The 21,209-nt window shown below is 43.1% G+C and overlaps 1 protein-coding gene across 1 annotated transcript in view; it reads left to right on the plus strand.

Moving 5' to 3' along the window:
* The window catches only part of SPIN1 (spindlin 1), an 87,947-nt gene extending 77,945 nt beyond the window's left edge, over positions 1 to 10,002 (plus strand). The window contains exons 5-6 of the mRNA XM_036261365.1: positions 2,112 to 2,345; positions 6,571 to 10,002. Of these exons, the coding sequence (XP_036117258.1) occupies positions 2,112 to 2,345; positions 6,571 to 6,770 (434 nt within the window). The 3' untranslated portion in view covers positions 6,771 to 10,002. The remainder of the gene's footprint in view (positions 1 to 2,111; positions 2,346 to 6,570) is intronic.
* The last annotated feature ends 11,207 nt before the right edge of the window (positions 10,003 to 21,209 follow it).

A 21,209-nucleotide genomic window follows, 5' to 3' on the forward strand; every position in this document is an offset into this window, starting at 1 on the left:
GAGAAACATCGACGTGAAAGGAACACATCGAGTGGCTGCCACCCTCACGACCAACCAGGGCCAGGGACAAACTGCAACCGAGGTACGTGCCCTTAGCGGGAACCGAACCCGGGTCTCTCTGGACCACAGGCTGACACTCCAACCGCTGAGCCAAACCGGCCAGGGCCTTTGCCCATTTTTTTTATCATGTTATTTGATTATTTTGTTTTTGAGTTGTAGGAGTTTTTATATATACTGGAGATAAATGAGTTTTAATTTAAATAACAGTATGACAAGTTATTGATGATGACTTTGGAGTCTACGTTGCCAGTGACATGTAAGGAGCTACTGCGTGCTCAGTTCTGACACATTGTGATAAAAGGATATCAAGAACTGTCTGAAAGATAAATAGAATGCTACTACTTTTCAACACATATCTTTCAGAAGAAAATATGACAGATTGAATGCTAACTGGATATGAGAATCTAGCTGACCTTTTTTAAAGCAAGACATTAAGAGATTTGCAAAAATTCACTATTAGGGCACTTTTCTTATTAAGTTTTTATTAAAAGATAGTTATTTTCATTAAAAATATGTTCATGTAGATATTTTTAAGTAAATGTTTTTAGATTGACCATTTATAATTTTAAAAATAGTTTATATTGATAGTTGTCATCCATATAAACAAATGCTCTTTTGGGTCCTCAAAAATTTTTAAGAATTTGAAGTAGTTCTGAGATTAGAAGTTTGAGAACTTTTGGTCTGAAGGAACTCGTGGGACTTTGTTTTAACATTATGCACAGTGGGGAATTCTGTGTACTTTTATTAATTATCCTGTAATTAAGCAAAGAAAACCACCGCATGTTTTTAGAATGTCTTGATAAATTGGATAAGCAGCATCTTTACCAAGAAATTCTAATCTTTGTTCCTTTGAATTTTATTTAACAGAAAGAAAAGCAATCACGAATAAAATAGGGTTGCTAATTTATTTTAAAGACTTTTTGTCTAGAACTGAGGCCAAACCTTATAATCAGTAAGAATCTTCATAGTTTCCCAGTTGTAGAAACATGAAGCTGTAGTTTTTGCCACCTCTTTAAAGCAGGTGGGGCCGGGCTGCAGAGGGCTGTGGACGCACCAGTGGGGAGGCTGTGCTCTCAACCACACGGGCTGTCTGGGGCAGCCCACTGTCTGAAGTAACTAATTTGTACAACAAATATGGAGCCACTGTGAGCGGGGTACTGGAAACAGGATGGGAAGGGCCCTTGCTTGCAGGCTAAAAGCGAGTGAACACGTGGAACAGGATGACTGTAGATAGTGGTAAATGACATTAAGAATAAATGTCATTTGGGTGAGGTGACTGACTAGGGTACTGCGTTCACTGGCGTAGTCCTGCAGAGCCTCTGGGACGAGACCTGCTTCAGGAACCGACCCTGAAGGTGTGGGCCGCACACAGCCTGGATGAGGAGAGCAGACAGCGTCCCGGGAAGAGAAAGATGCCTATGTCTCTGAGGTGCGAGCAGTCAGGAGGAAGGTGACAGAATAGGAAGGAAGAGGGCCTGTGAGGAGCAGATTGTTATTCAAATTATAAAAGGAAAAGACTGGTGCATTTTAAGCAAATGAACAGCACAATCCAGTATAACTGCCACCAAGGTCACTCTGATTAATGTGGAAACAGACTGAAGGAGCAAGAGTGCCTGGAATAGGCTAATTTCTTAGTTTTAATAAACAGTCTGTGGTTATTTATTAAGATGGTAATATAAAGGGAAAGTTGTTGAACGGTATATTGGAATGCTAGTATTTCTGCAACTCTTCTATAAATCTGTCATTATCTTAAAATTTAATAATGGAACAATCACAAAAATGTTATACCTTGAATGAATAAAAGTCCTAGTTTTGATACAGTACCAAGAGCAGATGAATTAAAAGGAAAAATCATTTGGAAAATGACTGACTTGGGGCAATAAAATAGTTCTGATGGCATCAAATCTGGGCTGGTTGTTCTTAAAAACCCATCAGGTGATTCTGATGCTGGCTAGGGTATCGTGTGGACAGCATTCCAGGTAGTGTCTTTGCATAAGTTCAGTTTGCACAGTATATATTCAGTAAAATCCCTTGCTTTTTTTTGTCTCTAGCAACATCTCGAATCAGCGATGCACACTTAGCCGACACAATGATTGGCAAAGCGGTAGAGCACATGTTTGAGACAGAGGACGGCTCCAAAGACGAGTGGAGGGGAATGGTCTTAGCACGTGCCCCAATAATGAACACATGGTTTTACATCACCTACGAGAAAGACCCTGTCCTGTACATGTATCAACTCTTAGATGATTACAAAGAAGGTGACCTTCGCATTATGCCCGATTCTAGTAAGTATGGATTGACAGCTTTTATTATTGACGATTCAAAAATAATTTGAATTTTAGAGCAAAATACTTGATTAACTATTTTGCAGATACATTTTTTAATTTTAGTTCCTAGGGATAAATGATGGTTCTTTTAGTCATACACCAAGCATAGGTTGTGAACTATTTTTACCCCTTTGCCAAGAGTAATTAACTTTCTGTGTAGATTTCCCTCCTCTGGACTTTGGACTTTCATATGAATGGAGTATATGATATGGGGTCCTTCGTGACTGATTTTTTTACTCCACATAGTGTTTCAGGGCTCGTCCGTGTTGTAGCATGTGTCAGTACTTCATTTCTTTATGGGCACGTACAACTCGTGTGGGGAGACTACATTTTGTTTATGTCTTCATCTGTTGATAGACACTTGGATTGTGGAGTTGATGGATCATAGTGATCACTCTTTGTCGACTTGTTTAGGGAGCTGCCAGACTGATTTTCAGAACAGTTGGGCTATTACACATTCTCATCAATAGTGTGGGTTCTGGTTTCCCCACACCCTGACCATCACTTCTTGTTACCTGACTCTCTTTTTCTCCCGCTTGGGAATTGATCTCATTGTGGTTTTGGTTTGAATTTACCCTCTGATGACTAAAGATGTCAAGTATCTTTTTTCATTGTACGTCTTTGGAGAAATGTCCGTGTCCTTTGTTGTTGTTGTTTTCAGTTGGGCTGTCTGTTAGTGAGTTGTCAGAGTCAATATTCTAGGTCCAAGTCTCTTGTCAGATATATGGTTTGCAGATACTTCCTCTTGTTCTGTAGGTTCTCTTTTCACTCTCTTGCTGGTGTTCTGAAGTCCATTTTACCTATTTTTCCTTTGTTATCTGTGCTTTTGGTGTTGTATTTTGTAATCCCTTGCCAAATCCAAGACTGTGAAGACCTTCCTCTGTGTTTTCTTCTAAGAGTCTTAAGTTTTACATGTAGGTATTTAGCACTTCTATTTAGATCTTTGATATTTTTTAGTTAACTTGTGCTTATGATGTGGCTCAAGGGTTCAGCTTTATTCTTTTGCATGTGACAAGACAGTTGTCTCAGCACCAGTTTTTGAAAAATAAAACAAAGCACAGGGTTCTTTCCACTAGTGAATGGTTTTGGCAGCCTTGTTGGGAATCATTTCACTATGGATGTATGGGTATGTTTGCCCTCCACTTTCATTCCATCTGCTATCTGTCTGGTTATACTTGGTTCTGTTGTTTTGAAATCCGGAAGTGTGAATATCCCCTACCCCGGATTGTTTTAGCTATTCTGGATCTCTTGAAATTTCATATGAATTTTGGAATCATCTTGTCAGTTTTTGCGAGGAAATCAGCTGGGACTCTGATGGGGATCATGTTGGATCTTTAGATCAGTTCAGGAAGTATTGCCATATTGACAGTGTTGAGCCTTCCTAACCGTGAGCATGGGATGTTTTTCCATCTACAGAGATTTTTTTATTTCTATCAACAGTGCCTTAGAGTTTTCAGAGTATAAGTTTTGCACTTCTTTTGTTAAATTTATTCATAAGTATTTTATTCTTTTTAATAATATTGTGAATTGAACTAGCCTGTTCATTTTATTTTACTTTATTTCTATTACTATTTCTTTTATCCTCCCGCAAGGACATTTTTGTTGCATTTATCTTCAGACAGAGTGAGAGGGAGAGAGGGAGGAAGAGAGAGAGAAACATTCACGTGAGAGAGACACATTGAGTGGTTGCCATCCACACAACCCTAACTGGGACTGGGGACAAACTGCAACAGAGGTACGTGCCCTTAGTGGGCCTCTCCAGTGTGTGGGCTGATTCTCCAAACGCTGAGCCAAACCGGCCAGAGCTAGCCTGTTCATTTTAAAATTATTCCATATCCTTTCTTCATACACATGGAGCTCTGGACAGACAGACATTCACTATATTAGTCATGTGACAGCATCTCTAGTCCCTCTGTTTTTATTGATTTTTAGAGACAGAGAGAGAAACATGGATTTTTGTTGTTGTTGTTCCACTTATTTGTGCATTCATTGGTTGATTTTTGTATGCCTCCCTGACTGGGTATTGAACCCGCAACCTTGGCATATAGGAATAACACTCTAACCAACTGAGCTACCTGGCCAGGGCGTCTATTCCCCTTTTTCCAGTTCTTCCTGTGAACAAGTCCATCAGTGAACCTACTTAGGCCTTCATCAGGCAGCCCTGACTTTCTGCCTTCCAGATTTTTAAAAAATGTTTGTGTATGTTTGTTATAAATGTGTAATGGAAAGTATTTCTATAAACAGGAATTAATATGAAAGCATTCCTTAAAAGCATTTCTCCAACCTGTATGAAGTTTATTTATTTATTTTTTCCTGGCAGAGATATATTCAGTCAAAGTGAGTATTGTGGACTTGATGATAGAAAGTGTGAGGTCATTTGCACACTGCCCAGCTCCTCTCCCAGCCACACCTCTCTCCTCTCTCCTCTCCGGACTGCTGAGAGTTGTGAGTGCTGTGGCGGGTTGTGCACGTCGCAGATAGTGTGGGTGCTGAGTCCAGAGCTCTGCAGCGGCCTCTGTCGGAGCCCCTGGCTGCTTTGCTCGTGTTGCTGTGAAATGTCGGGGGCTCGGGCTCTCGGGTTCCGTTGTAGACGCGAGGGGCCGTGAGAGGGGAGGCGCGGTGCTGCTGCTCCAGGGAGAAGTGTGTTTGAAGAGAAGAGGTCAGCTTAGTTTCCTCTTGACTTCTTGTGTAAAAGAATGACCGACGACTTGTGTTCAGGTTTTTCGTGGTATTTTGTGTGACTCTCGGGACCAGAAATCAGAACAGGGTTTGTATGTGTCGTTCAGTGGGAGAATTTGTTATAATCAGAGATGCAAACTGTGGTTAACATAAATGCATGACAATGACCCAACCAGGACACTGTGAGAACTGAACGATATGCTGCCAAGCACTGTGCCAGGGCGGCGGCCCTAAGCCCGGGCTGTCCTGAGCACACCAGGTGTCTGGTTGCCCCACCTGCAGGCCCTGCCCCTGCTGCCACCTGAGCAAGGCCGCAGTTCTTCAGGGCCAAGAGGCTTCTAAAAACAGAGCTGTTAACTGCCTAGCTCCATTCCCCCCTCTTCTCTTGTTCTCTGTTTCTCTGATGGTGGTGGTGGTCTGCGTCCTCTCACTTAGCTTTTCCTGCAGACCTTTCACACAGCACAGGTGCTCCAGCCAGCCCCAGAGAGCCCACTGTCCTTGGTCTGGGGCTGCAGTTCACTAGCACCTGTTTTTAAGCCATAGGAAAACTTTTGTTTTTCTTTTATGTTGAATTTATTGGGGTGACATTGGTTAATAAAATGATATAGGTTTCAGGTGTCCAATTCTTTAATATATTGTAGACATCTCTTTTGTTTTGGAACTGGGTTAGGAATATGATATGTAATGCAGTAAAGTTGAAGATAGAGCAGCTCTAAGACCAGGACACCGAGGCATTTTAAGTGCGTAGCGTATTCTCAGTAATCCCAGTAGGTATTGTCTGCTTTGAATACTACTTCAGAGTAAGTCACACTTATTTTTAAGAAGATATGTAATTATCTAGATTTTTTCTTGGCCCTTTTCTTTATTTAGTCCTTACCTCTTCAGGTAATTAGGGCCATAATTAAACATGAGCCAAATGAATTTCTCGTTATGACTCTTAAATTTGTTTACATGTCTAGATCTCAGGGGTCAGCACACTGTTTTTATAAATGAAGTTTTGTGTGTTTGTTTTTTGTTTTTGTTCTCAGTCCTCACCCTAAGATTTATTTTTTGTTTTTATTGATTTTAGAGAGGGAAGAAGGGAGAGAGAGAGAGAAAGAAAAACACCGATGTGAGAGAGAAACATTGACTAGTTGCCTCCCTTACGCACCCCTACTAGGGATTGAATCTGCAGCCTTTTGGTGTATGGGACGATGCTCCAGCTGACTGAACCACTTGTACAGCCAGGGCAGTGCCTGACGTTTTACTGGGACACAGCCACACCAGTCATTTACGTGTCATCTGTAGCTGCTCTCACACCACACAGCAGAGCCGAGCAGTCCGTGCAGAGGTCATGCGGCCTCAAGTCTGCTGTATTTATTGTTTGGCCCTTGAGAAGGTTGGCTGCCTTGGTCTTAAGATGAACTCAGAGTATTAACATTTCTTTAATTGTTAAAATAGACATGTGAGTTGGTATGTATCTAAAAACTGGCTATACATTTTTTTCCCCACTATTTACATATAGATGATTCACCTCCAGCAGAAAGGGAACCGGGAGAAGTTGTGGACAGCCTGGTAGGCAAACAAGTGGAATATGCCAAAGAAGATGGCTCTAAAAGGACTGGCATGGTCATCCACCAAGTAGAAGCCAAACCGTCTGTCTATTTCATCAAGTTTGATGATGATTTCCATATTTATGTCTACGATTTGGTGAAAACATCCTAGATGTCGTCATGAACTTTGCCAAATTTGTGGAACTATTAAATGTATAATTTGTAGACATAAAGACTTGATTGCTTTCCAGTTTAATGAAAGCTTAAATGTCCCTGCGAACCCACAATCTCTGCCAGCAGAACTGGTTTTGTTCTGAATAGTACAGATTTATGTGAACACAAAGCATCTTGTGTAAGGAACTCCTTCCTCTTAAAAGAAGTCTGTCAGTTTGGAGGGGAATTACAGGCAATTTTGGTAAAAGTTAAGCTAGTGTCATAGTCAATTGAAACTGTACTGGATCTCATCCATTCCCCTTCGCTGATAACACTCTTGCCCTGCTGCCACGATGCAAGCGTAGTTTGGTATTTTTGTTACTGCTTTTTTTTGGAGATTTGTATGTATCAATATCTACCTATCTATATCTGTGTGTATACATATATGATATATATGCACACACACATTGATCTTCGTGTGCACATGCGTGCGCGCGCGCACACACACACAAACACTTTATTGGCAGTCCTTTCTTTGTGGATCGGGATGGGGGTTAAATGATTTTCTCCAGTTTAACAGGAGTGCTTGACCCAAGTCAGTCATGTTTAATATATTACTGCTGTTTATTTAAAATTAAATTTGGGCACAGGAAGCACATGGGGATGTTCAGCTTGTTTCAGAAGTCAGAGTTCAGAGCACCTTTTCAGTTTGAGGCTTTAGACCATAAGTCCAGATTTGAATAACTCTTTATAAAACAGAAATCTGGATAAAAGGCTGCCTTTAACTCTAAGCTTTGACATTTTTTGTTTACATATTTTATCATCATTTTTTTTTTTTTTTTAAGCAAAGCCCAGGTGCTTGGTCCACACCGTGTAATGCTAGTGTATTTTGGACGCACATTGGGTGCATTATTTGTGCAAATCAGTGATCTGTATTTTGGTACACAGGTTTAAAAGCAACAGTACAATAGTCATTTGTGTGTATGTGGTATGGTCCTGGAAGAATATAGTGCTTTTATATTAATAATGTAATTTGAAGAATGACGATGTTGCCCTCTAACAAGTTCTCTGGGACACTTGTATTTTTATTATTATTATTATTACTGATATATATGATTATGGTCCAAAGGCTTTTTCCCCCTGGCTTTTCCCACAAAGAATGTCTAGACAAATACCAGCTGAAATCCCTGACACACCTGTAGGGTATTGTATGTTCTGCTACAGTGTGCTGCTGCTCTGGACCCTGTCGCACATGTTCATTCATGGTGTGACCGATAGCAGTCCTTAGCCACAGCATTCTTCCCCGGCTTACTCCTTCAAGGTGGTTTTAACTGAAGAAGTGGTTGGTGTAGCAGCAATACATCGGTCTGTCACTTAGTTTTAGATGAGCCCTGGCGCTTGGAAAGCTAGGATAAAGGTCGTGTGTGAAACCAGGCTCCTGGGGGGAGTGGAAATCTTAGCCTAAGATCCGGGCAGAAGGCTAAGTGCTCATGCTGTCAGTCAAACACCGGAAGTTCGTGCGACCTTCATCATGGCCGTCCTCGACGTCAGAGATTTTGTAGTGTCACGGTCTCACGTGTGGTTTGCGTGATGCCCACTCCGCCTCCAGGAAGGCTGCGCCTGGTGCTGTGGACGGTAGCCCCTCGCACCGTGTAGGGACACACCACGTGTCCTGCAGTGTGTCCAGCGCCTCATCGCCACGGCTAAGGGCGAGCTTCTCCATGCAGTGAGTACCCAAGTCCTAGATGCTCCTCCTGTGTTTGAACCCGTGTCATGTGCACATCTGTCAGCTGCTCTCCAGTGGCTCTTGTAAGAGTACCTGCATGTGAACCTAAGGCTGAGCCCCGCTCCCCAGACCCAGGTGGACACATGGCCCAGAGAGGGAGTGTGTCCAGTGTGTGCACTGCACAAACGCAGCACAGTGACTTTGGGCTGAAAAACAGTTCTCTGGATGTGTCCGAGGGTTGGGTCAGTGGAAACATTTCTGGCATTACCTAATGACTTGCATTGTGGTTTTTTTTTTGCAAGTATCTTTAGCAACTTCAAGACCACATGATCTGCCACTCTAGATGAATGCAACAAGTGATTATTGTTATTTTAATTATTGTTCCATTTTTTGCCTTTAAGGGGTAAAGGAAGGGGAAGGGGAAGGGTTTTTCTGTTTGTTTTTCCATCCTTCTTTTTTTTCTTTGGCTTAAACCACACTTACTGACGCTGTGACTAATCCTGTTCCCTAGCCGAGTATTCCAGGCTTCGTGTGAGGCTCATGTTTCAGATCTGCATGCATTGCTTGCGTTTTCCTGGTATCTGAATGTTGGCTCCCTGTTCTGGGAATCCAACATTAATTTCCACAATTATCATGGGACTTGTGACAACACAAGACATGAGTCTGTATAAAATGTATTGGCCTTCCTCATTGACCTGCGCTAGTATTATTGTGTCGTGTGTGCGTGTGTGATGTCTGGCTGCCACGTGAAGCTTCAAAGGAAACCTTAACGCAGACCATCTTTTTTGCATGCTCTATCCTAAGTAGAATGTTCAATGTAACTAACGAAAAATGCATGTGAAAGGTATTTAGGTTTTTTTGTTTTTTTATCTTTGGTTTTATTTGTTTTCAGTTTTTTGTATATTTGCTTACTGTGCTGTTTTAGTGGTTGTAGGATAAAATGCACTGGTGAAGCAAATGTAGTGCCAACAGGAGGTGATTTTCCAGTTGTATGTGTCATGCAGCATTTGAAGGGACTGTGCATCTTATAGCAATCACAGTTACCTCTGAACCGGATTTCATTTCTATTATTTTATGTGCCAAACCCCGAAGTGCATTGGGCTTGAATCTCTGAACGCTGTGGACCCATTAGAAGACTGTTTTGATTGTCACAAATTGTAGTGCCTGAAAACATGCTTAAGCTGATTGTCTTAAAAAAAAAGAAAGAAAGAACGAAAGAAAGAAAGTTCTCCAAAGACAAAACAGGAACAAATAATTATGGTCGTAATGTCTGTGGTTCCTTGGAAATGCTGCGCTTTTTGTATTTTCCATCATCGTAGTGCAGTTTGAATGAATGTGTATAGTTCAGAGGTCTCGTGTTCGCATCTTAAAATTAGGCAATGACCTCATCTTTCAAGCTTGAATTCATTCTTAATTTTAATTTTATTTTATACAATGTGTAGACAGTTCCCTGTTCTCTGCATTTAGAAGTATAAACAATATAAATCTGTTAATTCTGTAAGTAATTTTTATAATTATGATGTAACTCTATCCTATCCTTAAAACATTTAAAATAAACCCTTTATGTGCAACTTTTGACTGTAAATTTTGTGCTCATGAGCAAAATGTGATGTGTTAAACCTGCTTCTGAAAACAGTTTTTAAAGTTTACGTTAAGATTTTAAGTAACCTTTTTTACCCCTTTTCACCACATGTAAATGTCAGATATACATAGAAACAGAAATAGAAGTTTTATTTGAATGATATTTAATAATACCTGAAAGGAAAGGGGGCATTAATCAGTATCCCAGATATATTATAGAGTTCCAGATATTAAAGTTTGTGATTTGCCATTAATGAGAAATTTTAATTTATCATAAGATTTTTAACTTGTTTTAAATAGAATTAAATATGTATTTTATACTTTCACATCTATTCTTGCTTTGTATGCTGCCTATTATGCTTTATGAATACTTAAATACCAGTCCGTGGGATCCGGTAGTGAAAAGTCTTCATCTCAGTGGCAAGGACAAAGAAATGTCGGTACGACTGACCTGTCTGCACTGTTATCTACTGGGTACTTCCCGTCAGGGAGGCAGAAGGTCGAGTTCATGATGTGCCTTTAGGTTCGGGTTTTTGTTTTGTTTTGTTTTAGTGTTTTCTTGTTGAGTGGGGCTTACGGATTCTGCGGTTGAGGTCAGGCCAGGTGGCTGAGGGAGGCTAGTGCCGCACAGCACGGGACGCAGAGCCGAGAGCACAGGTGCTCACCCTGGGTTGATCTTCAGGAACCCCCCCCCGCCCCCCCAATAACAGAGCAGGTTCTGTCTGAATGCCGGTGGTTGCTGACTGCGCTTTGTGAACTGCTGAGCAGTCATCACTGCTAGAGAACTGCGGTGCGGCGCCCTCTGGTTTCTTCTCAGCGCCGCCCCAGCGGGGGACGGGGCTCCGGAAGGGCCTTGCCGAGCCCGCCTTGCGAGGAAGGCACGCCTCCGCCCTGTGCTGCAGGTGAGGACGGAGGGGTGGAGGAGGGGTGGAGGGTGGCACAGGCCGCCAGGACTGACCCGGTGCGGCTGTCTGGGCCTCGCGGGACATCACCTCGGCATGGTTGGAATAGTCTGGAGTCCAGTTTCTGTGGGCACTTTTTGTAACCTTAATTATCATAAGTTGATAGCAAGGACGTTTTATTTCCAAAGTGCCTAGTAAAAGTTTTGTATTAGTCACTAGAATGTAGGAATCTATGTCTCTATATGATAAGAATTAGAACCCAAAGTTACTTTTTTTCCTGCAGAAATAAATATTTAATTTTGGGGAGAAGTATACCAAAGAAATGTAAATAATTTTCGTTATAAGAATGTAGATACTATTTTCTATTTCAAAGACACTTTTAAATGTCATTAAATTAATAATTTTATACAACCTTGACTTCTTATGTCCAAAGCACAAAATGTTATTCAGAATGTTTATAGTAATTAGTTTGTTTTATGTCATGTATTTGTAAGTCTGTTTTTAGTCTGCTATGTTCCAGAGAATTCGGTGAGCCTTTAAATTATTTTGCCAGACATTCTTAGTCTCTGCCCTTATATTTGCCTTAAAATCCTCAAGTTTTGTTAACTCAGTGGCAGATGGTTTTTGGGTATTGCCATGGCAGATGATTTTGCATAAATAGGGCTTTGCATTTTTTTCTGCTTAATTTGTACGTGAGGGCACTGGGCCAGGTGGTGATGGGGGCGCTGAAGTACAGGCAGGCACTGTCCAAGCATTTCTCTTTCACATTGGCTGTTGGCAGGAGGTCAGTAAGCTGCCACCTGCATTGTTGGCCCGACTCCTGCCTCCGCTTCTATCTTCTTCCTCTTCCATTAACTTTCACGTATGTTTGAGAAGCCGCGTTCGGGGAAGCAAACGATCTCGAAGTAGCGTGAACTACGTGAAGTCCTGTATAGGACTGGCACAGGCATGGGACTTTAAAATTCTGTGTCTTTGTGATGAAGCAGATGATGCTGAGCAAAGGACAGGGGAAGGCCTTGGAAAACCTTGACGTTAGCACGAGTCTCCCACCAATTGGTGGAACTTCAGCATTCTCAGTTGTCTTCAGATAGAGATTGTGAAAATAGCATGAAAGCTTTGGCCTTGAAATCATCTCTTAGCAGTTTTGCAAGACATCTGGTAGTTACTGTCCGTGCTCTGCTACACATATGTGATAGGCGGTGGGCCTTCCCACCAGAAAAGCAGAGTGGCCCCTGGCGACAGGCCTTTTTTCTGCAAGGTGTTGCTTGTTGTGGACTGTGTGTTTATTGTGTCTGTTATTTACTGGGGACGTTGTTTTTACCATAATGTTACTTTGAGTTGTCCTATAATACTGTGGTCAAGTAGTTTTAACCACTGGGTTTGTGTCTTAATTTGCCCCAGTCTGATTGGTCACATTAGGAGGGACAAGATTGTGGTCTTTTTGGAACAGTCCTGCAGGGGAAAAGAGACTGTTGAACATTGAAAAACGTATGAGCAGATGGAGTTCATAGTCTGCATTGTCTCACAACTTCAGTAACCACCTCTGAGCAGTTTGAAGGGGGAGAAAACACCAGGGCACAGGAAACTAGGAGGTCCGTTTGTTTAATTCACATACATTCAGAAATAATACAGAAATGTTCAGCCATCATCACTGGCCCTTTTTTGGTTGGCAATGGTGTGCTCTGGTTAAGCATTTGTGGTAGACCACTGAAGGAGTGCTTTGTGATAAAATTCTGCACGCGCGTACCAGTCGCCTGGGCTGCTGTAACAAACAGCACAGACAGCATGTGTAAACAGCAGACATTATTCACTCAAGCTGCAGGCGGAAAATCCAAGGTCAAGGTGTCAGCAGGGTTGGTTTCTCCTTGGGTCTCTCTCCTGGGCTTGCGGATGACTGTCTTCCTCCTGTCCTGACAAGTTCTTCCCTCTGTGTGTGTCTCTGTCCTAGTTCCCCTTCTTGCAAGGACACAGTCATGCTGGCTTAGGGGCCACTCAGTCCCCTCTTTAAAGGCCCTGCCTGCAAATACAGTCACACTCTGAGGTACCAGGGGTTAGGGCTCCAACATGTGGATTTGAGGGATTACAATTCAGCCTATGACACCCTGTTAAAATTTAGTTGGGCTTTCTTACTGTTAACCCCACAGTAGAAAAGAAATCTTATTGGCAGGACATTACTTTTGACAGGCTAATTCATCTTTTTTTAAAAATTGATTTTAGAGAGAGAAGAAGGGAGAGAAAAACATGGATGAGAGAGAACATCCATTGGCCGCCTCCTGCACGCCCTCACTGGGGATCGGGCCCACAACCTGGGCATGTGTCCTGACCGGGAATCGAACCAGCGACCTCTTGGTGCAGGGTCGACACTCAACCACTGAGCCACACCTACCGGACTAAATCTTTAAATAACACTGATGCTTTATTTTGGTATCAGAGGGATAAACATAGTGTAGTAAGGAGAATGTTGGAAGAAGAGCCAGCTCGTGGGTTCCAGGCCAGTTAGCCCACTTCCGCGGTGCGGTGCAGGCAGTGAGTTAGCCCTTCTTACTTGTTTTCCTTGTCTGAGTGGAGAGCATCGGCCCTGTGACTGCAGTGAGATGCTGGACACGTGTATGGTGCACACCTGAGCCCGGTGCAGAGGGGACTGGTCACCTGCACGCGGCACCTGGCAAGGAGGTGGTGCCGGACACAGACAGCGGCCCCGTTATTTAAGGCTTTGCTTTGATTTTTCTATTGTAATTCAGTTCCACGTACTTTCATTTATTATATAACACCAGGAAGATTTCCATTTCTTTTCGTTTGCTTTCAGAAAACCAGTGTCTCCCGCATATATAAAAATTGTAATAATAGCACTCTTGACATGTTAGTGGGATGTTCTGTCCACTTTTTGTGTTTTATTGTAGCAGGGCTAGACTCTGAATCCAATCTTTTCGAATAAAGGTTCGCATATAAGTGTTGGTGAAGTTTTCACATCACAGTGGTCACAAGCGCTCCTGGCCATTGTGACGCGTGTCACTCGACTCTGCAACTCCAGGCAGTGGTCCGGTTGGTAGTGATTTAAATAGTGGGTCTGCTTTCAGAACACATTGCTGCCACAACAGGGAGCTGTCTTGTAAAAAGGCAGTTATGCCCAGTGAATTGTAGCTGTGTGCGTGCGGGCTAGGGGGCGGTGATCACTGCATTCCACCCCTACTTAGGCCTTGGCATGGTGTGTGAGGCAGACCGTTCCTCTCCTGTTGTAATCTGAAGTCGCCCCTCTTGAGATGTGTTAAAAGTGGGTTATGTTTCTAAGGGGAGCAGCTTGCAGGTGCTAAAAATCACGGTAGGTTTTGTACCATCCCATCATCAAATCTGTGGTATGAGTAGTTAACATCGGTTCCCCTGCTCTTTGTAAGCAGAGCCAGCTGCTTTATTTGACTTGCAACAGAATCTTTGTTTCCACGTGTACTCAAAAGAAATCACCACCGAGGCCGCCAGGAGAGGTGACTGGAAGCCAGTGCGTCACTGGACCGCGGCCCGAGTGTCTCCGCCGCGCCTGGGGAAGTGGTGTGGGTGTGAGGAGCACGTTTCCCCCCTGGGAAAGCGAAGGCAGAGCCGAGGACAGCGCTGTGACGAGCCCGGGTCTCCTCCCTGTGCCGTGCTCCCTGGAGGGCTCACCCTCAGCTGCCTCGGGCATTTCAGTTCTCTGTGAAAGCAGGGTGGTGTGGTTGGCTTTCAGAGAGCACAGCAAGGACGGCAGTCGCTTCGTATTCTCAGTGTAGTCCTAACCTCGCAGTTGACCGCTAGCCCACAGAACGCACGTGCTTTGGGGTCCACCAAGGCCGTTCCCCACGGCCCCCCGGTGAGCGGCAGGGACCTCGCTCTCCCCGGTCAGGGCCCAGCCCGTCCGACGCCGCACCTGCGGCCACTCGGATTTATGTCACACTGTCCTGTAGTTTATCAGGAATTGCAAGGTGATGTTTCAAGTTGTTTCCTGTTGCCATCCAAACCTTTTTCCTAGTTTCTATGATTTCATAATGTGAAACACCTTACAATTATTTGGCACGTTATCCTATTTAAACCCATTCCAGTTACGGTACCCTGCTGGACAGGGTGAAGTGCCAGGTGTGCTTGACAGACGACACCCATCTAAACTGTAATTGGGTGAATCACCCAACTAAACAAGGCTCTGGGTGCCTTTTTTTTTTTTTTAAGACTCTATTCTTATCTCTACCACATGTGGGAAAGACCAGCTTTATGTATCATAAATCAAGGTATTTTATTTTATTTATTTATTGATTGATTGATTTTAATCCTCACCCGAAGATATTTTTCCATTTCTCTTCAGAGAGAGTGGGAGGGAGGGAGAGAGGGCAAGAGAGAGAAACATTGATGTGAGAGGGGCACATCAACTGGTTGACTCCTGCACAACTCCCATCAGAGTCGGGGATGAACCACAACCAAGGTACGTGCCCTTGACTGGAATCGAACCCATGGCTCCCTGGTCTGCTGGCCAACGTCCTAACCACTGAGCCAAACCAGCCAGGGCCAAGCCAAGGTATTTTAATGTTTTCATTACACCATGGAAAGAATCCTAGGTTTTTTGTTTTTTCTTTTGTAATTGATTTTTAGAGACAGAAAGGGCGATAGAGGAACATGGATTTGTTGTCCCACTTATCTCTGCACTCATTGTTTGCTTCCTGTTTGCGCCCTGACCAGAGATAGAAGCCACAGCCCAGGCCTGTCAGGACGATGCTCAATCCAACTGAGCTACCTGAGGGCTCGAGAGTCCTAGCTTTACTTAGTAGTTTATATGCAGCCCTGGCCGGTTTGGCTCAGCGGTTATAGTGTCAGCCTGCAGTCCAGAGAGACCCGGGTTTGGTTCCCGCTAAGGGCATGTACCTCGGTTGCAGTTTGTCCCCGGCCCTGGTCAGTCGTGCGGGTGGCAACCACTCGATGTGTCCCTTTCACGTCGACGTTTTTCTCTCTCTCTCTCTGTTCCTTTCTCTCCCTCCCACTCTACCTGAACAAAAATTGGAAAAATGTCCTCGGGTGAGGATAAAAAAAAAAAAAAAATAGTTTATATGCAGATTGAACACTGAACTGAAAAATCAAAAATTTTTCAAAATTGGTTTGAGAGGCCTTTATAGTTGATTTATTCTGAGACTAATTGTTAATTTTTCTAAGAAAATCAAGTTCTTTTTTTAGTATGTTTTTATTGATTTTTTTTAGAGAGAGTTCAGAAGGGAGGGAGAGGTAGAAACATTGATGTGAGAGAGAACATCGATTGGCTGCCTTCTGCATGCCCCCCCAGTGTGGATCGAGCCCACAACCCGGACATGTGCCCTGACCGGGAATCAAACCAGGACCTCTCAGTCCATGGGATGATGCTCAATCCACTGGCCAGGCGTGAAGTCATTTTTATAACTATTACCAATATACCTTTGCACATTGTAAAACCATAATGTCTATAAGGTAAAATTGTCATTCCTTTATTAAAGATCCTTTTTAAGGACCATGTTAATATAATTTTGTGCTTGGTTTTCTTTCTTTTTTTTTCTTAAATATATTTTTATTGATTTTAGCGAGAGAGGAAGGGAGAGGGAGATGGAAACATCAGTGAGAGAGAAACATCAGCATCAATTGTCTGCCTCCTGCATGCCGCCCACCGGGGGTTGAGCCCGAAACCTGGGCACGTGCCCTGACCAGGAGTCGAACCGGCGACCTATTGGTCTATGGGTTGGCGCTCAACCACTGAGCCACACTGGCTGGGCTGGTTTTCCTTTTATGATTCTTAAAGAGAAGATTTGGGGAATCTTGTGTCATGAAATTTTTTAGATGGATACATCCGTGTTCACTGGGAAGTACTATCTAGAGTAACCTTTTGAAAAATGCTGGATTTCAGTGAGTTTGAGAAAACAGCACCCCGCCCCCAGGGAGATAGGGGAGGACAGCACTGAAGAGCGTGCCCAGGAGACCAAGCATGTGAACACGCACCCTGAGCCGATCGCCCAGTTCTGAGCGCCCATCTTCCTTCCCACAGTCCAGTGCCAGGTGCCACCAGCTTCCGAGTGCCCGCAGAGTGTGAGCTGGGCACTCGGATGGGCACCAGGTAGGCTTGGGGACCTCCGCTGTGCCATCCTCCACCAGGGGCTCTGACCACTGCATGGCCTTTCTTGGTCCTGATTGGTGTCACCAGCCACCTGAGTGTCGGTGCTGTCACCGTCCTGCTGTCAAGTCCAGGAGCAGCCCACGCCTGGTGGCCGGTGGTGTGTGTCATCCCTGGTGTGCATCCTGTCAGCTGGGCACTGAGATGACACACCTCAAAGGCAGAATGGCCCCTGAGGCCCCTCCTGCCCAGCCTCCCCTCAGGCGACTTCCTGGAGGGAGGAGCAGCGAGAGAACGTGCTGGTGCCCAGGATCCGTGTGATCACCATCTCAGTCACACTCAGTGGTTGATGGGTGCAGGCCATGAAGAGGCTTCGCCAGCAGAGCAGCCGCACCTGGACCCCATGGCCACGCAGCCCTTAGGAGTTGGTGCTGCGTGACTGTTGGGCCCAGCGGGTGTTTGGTTGCAAGGTTTGCCATGACCGTTAGGGTCACTTCTTGTCCAGCACGGGACTTCTTTCTCCCGTGCCTGGGCAGCCCGAGGGTCTCATCGTCCCCTCCCACCTGCCACCCACGTTGGTGACTTGGGATTGCAGAGAAACAAGCAGCTGGCCAGCCCAGGTGGCCTGTTGGCCGACATGACCATTTCTGTTACACAAATTAGTCCCCGTCAGACTCTCACACCTTTATTTCCCTTCCTGTTAGCAGTTCACATGCTTTTAATTGTCCGTCATGGGCTCATGCAGAAAGTTCAGTTGGTAGCTTATATTTTTATTTATTTTTCCATTGAATTTTAGGTAGAATGAAAGGTGGGGGAGAGAGGGGGTGGGGGAATATCGATGTGAAAGACACAATTGGGTGCCTCCCGCATGAGCCCGACAGGCTGGGAATAGAACCTGCAACCCAGGTACATGCCCTTGACTGGTAATCAAACCCATGACTCTTCAGTCCAAGGGCCAATGCTCTAACTGCTGAGCCAGACCAGCCAGGGCGGGGACCTTACATCTTTAAAAGGCAGCTCTTTGTGTTGTTTTTCCTCAGTGTCTGACTCTGTGCTTGTAACTTACCAATGTATTTACTCCTCTGGAGCAGAAAGGAGTTAAAGAAGTAAGAATGTATTACACATTAATGTCGTTGACCATCAGGAATGGATGGTCTTTCAGAATGATCTGTAAAAATGAGAAATTCTTGCGCTAGTGTCTCAGTGCAGTATGAGAATCAGCTGCTTGACCCTCTGGATGATGGTCATTAAAACGCAAAGTCTTGCCTTCACACAAGTGAAACTGGGGTCCAGGGAACTGCAACCAAAGAAGCACCCCTCATCGACCCCAAGAAGCTTTATGTGCACTGAGGTCTGAGACTGGAAGTCTCAAACCTCAGTGCACCCCACATCGACCCCAAGAAGCGTTATGTGCACTGAGGTTTGAGACTTCCAGTCTCAGACCTTAAGGGTATTTCAAAGTCACGGAGTTTTTATTATTTGCAAGGCTGTATCTCGGAGATGATGAGGACATGCTGTTACATTTCTAACAACCTCGACCGAATCTTCTGCTGTTTTCAAAGCTCTAGATTAATTTTTATATCAATATAGGAGTCTTATTCTTAAAAGACTGGAACTGTGGGAATGATTAAAGTTGTTTTGTTTGCAGTTCTATGAAAGCGTTTTCCAGGTTGCTCGGATTATTAGCACAAGGCATTCTTGTATTTTGCCCATTGATGGCCGGGCTGTTAGTTCTAGGTGACCCTTGTCTGCTGGCCATTGGGAAGACTTCCTGGTGGAAAACAACCCTCAGGTCTCAGCATCCAAGTGATGGTCGTCCCATCACAAACGAACACAAGTCACTTTAGGTTACTCCATTTTATTCGTGAAAGGATTCCCAGTAATAAGTTTTAAAACAAAACCAATAAAATCCTGCAGGCAGGGACATCCTTATATCCAAATGATTTCCACCTGCAGGATACTGTCTGATTCTCTCACACATTGACTTTGGGAAGTGGGTTGATCATTTATAACTTTGGAAGATACTTATGTATTAAAAGAGACTACTCTAAATAGGAACAAAGTAATAGTATTTCATCACAGTTCATTTGTCATACACACTTGGAGTTTCTCTGAATTACCACCTTTGCTGTGCATTTGACAGAATTCATATATATTTTAAGAGGTTGGAACTGGTCTACAAACCATTATGACAGAGGTGTGTGTGTGTGCAGTGGCCTGATACCAAACACATCAGTGTAGACTTTCCAGACAGCCCACAGTCCGGTTACTGGACTGTAATGGTAATGTACAGGTAGAGAAGGGAAGCTGTTAATGTGCTTAAGGTTTTCAGAATCTAAGAGACAGAACTTGAATGTGTTAATGAGCAGCCTGTGTCGTATATTAAATTCCTTGCTATCTTTCTCAAAGGGAGTTGACTTTTGCAGAATCTATAAGTGAAGAGTACACAGGTATTGATAAAATAAATTGAACATCATGTCCTAAAAGTGCTAAGCAAAACACAATATATCAAAATTAATGGACAGAGCTAAACAGTACTATTTATAGCTGTAAATATCTAAATTAAAAAGATCTCAAATCAGTAGTCTGTGCTTCCACCTTAAAAGCTATAAACAAGGAGCAAAATAAATATAGATCAAACAGAAGGAAAAATCAAGATTAGCATCGAAATCAGTGAAATAGAAAACAAAAATACTGAAAAATTAAACCAATTGTTAGGTCTTTGAAAAAACAACACGTTTGGCAAACTTTAATTATACCAGCCAACCAAGAAACGCAAATTACCATCAGGAATGAAAGAGGGGACATTACTACCAAAATGAAAAGAATTATAAAGAAATACTGTGAGCCCATCCGGTGGCTCAGTGGATTGAGCGTCGTCCCATGAACTGAGAGGTCCCAGTTTGATTCCTGGTCAGGGCACATGCCCAGGTTGCAGGCTCCATCCCCAGTAGGAGGCATGCAGGAAGCAGCTGATGAATGTTTCTATCACTCTCTTAAAATCAATAAAAACATTTTTTAAAAAAAGAAACACTGTTAATTACTTTACGCCAACACATGGGACAACTCAAGTGAAATGGATAAGTCTTAGGAAGACAAATGATCAAAACTTAGTCAAGAAGAAACAGAAAATCTCTGTAGAACAGAGAATTTTACTTTTGGAAAGTAGCCTCTTCATGAAATCAAGGCCAGAGCCAGAGAGCTGCACTGGTGAATGCTACCAAACATTTAAAAAGAAAGGCCAGTCTTTCAGACTCAGAACACAGGAGAGGGAATACTCACCAGCTGTATGCTGTGAGGTCTCTATTTCCCAGTACCAAAACTGGACAAAAACATCACAAGAATACTACAGACCAATATCCCCTTGAAAAAAAAAATATATATATGTGTATATATATATATGTATATATATATATGTATATATGTATATATATATAATGTAGATAAAACAAATACAGTGACAAAATTCAACAAGGTTGTAAGATAAAAGATCTCTCTAATAATCTGTTGCATTTCTAGATATACAGTAAATATAGCAATGAACTATCCGAAATGGAATTAATTCCATTCACAATAGCATAAAAAAGGTTAAAATATTTAGGAATAAACTGAATAAAAGTGTGAGCTTCTACCCTGAAATCTATAAATTAAAGGAGATCTGAATAGAGAGACAGGGAGAGACATTCCACGTGTTGGAAGACTCGTTCCTAATGTGGCAGTCTCTGTGAGAATCCCAGCAGGCTTTGTGAAGGATGAACAAGCTGATGCTAAAATGGAAATGGAAATGCAGACTCAGAAGAGCAGAAAGAGTATTGACAAGTAAAAACAAATTTGGAGAACTAATACTTCCCGATTTCAAAACTTACTATGAATCGAGATAGCATTGTCCTGGGATAGGGATCTGTCTAGAGCTATCTATCACTTGTCTATCTCAGTGATACAATTGGGCATCCTGAAGTTAATTCTTAAATTCATGGTTAATTGGTTTTCCTCAGAGGTTGGAAAGTAATTCAACGGAAAAAAAGATTGCCCTTTCAGCAAATGAAGCTGGAGTAATTGGATATTCACATGCAAAAGGTTGAATGTAGACCCTTCATTATAATGGACCATAGAACTAAATGTTAGAGCTAAAACTATAAAACTTAAGAAGTCATAGGTGAGAAT

The sequence above is a fragment of the Molossus molossus genome, unplaced genomic scaffold, assembly GCF_014108415.1.
Source record: "Molossus molossus isolate mMolMol1 unplaced genomic scaffold, mMolMol1.p scaffold_m16_p_14, whole genome shotgun sequence".
Lineage (NCBI taxonomy): Eukaryota > Metazoa > Chordata > Mammalia > Chiroptera > Molossidae > Molossus > Molossus molossus.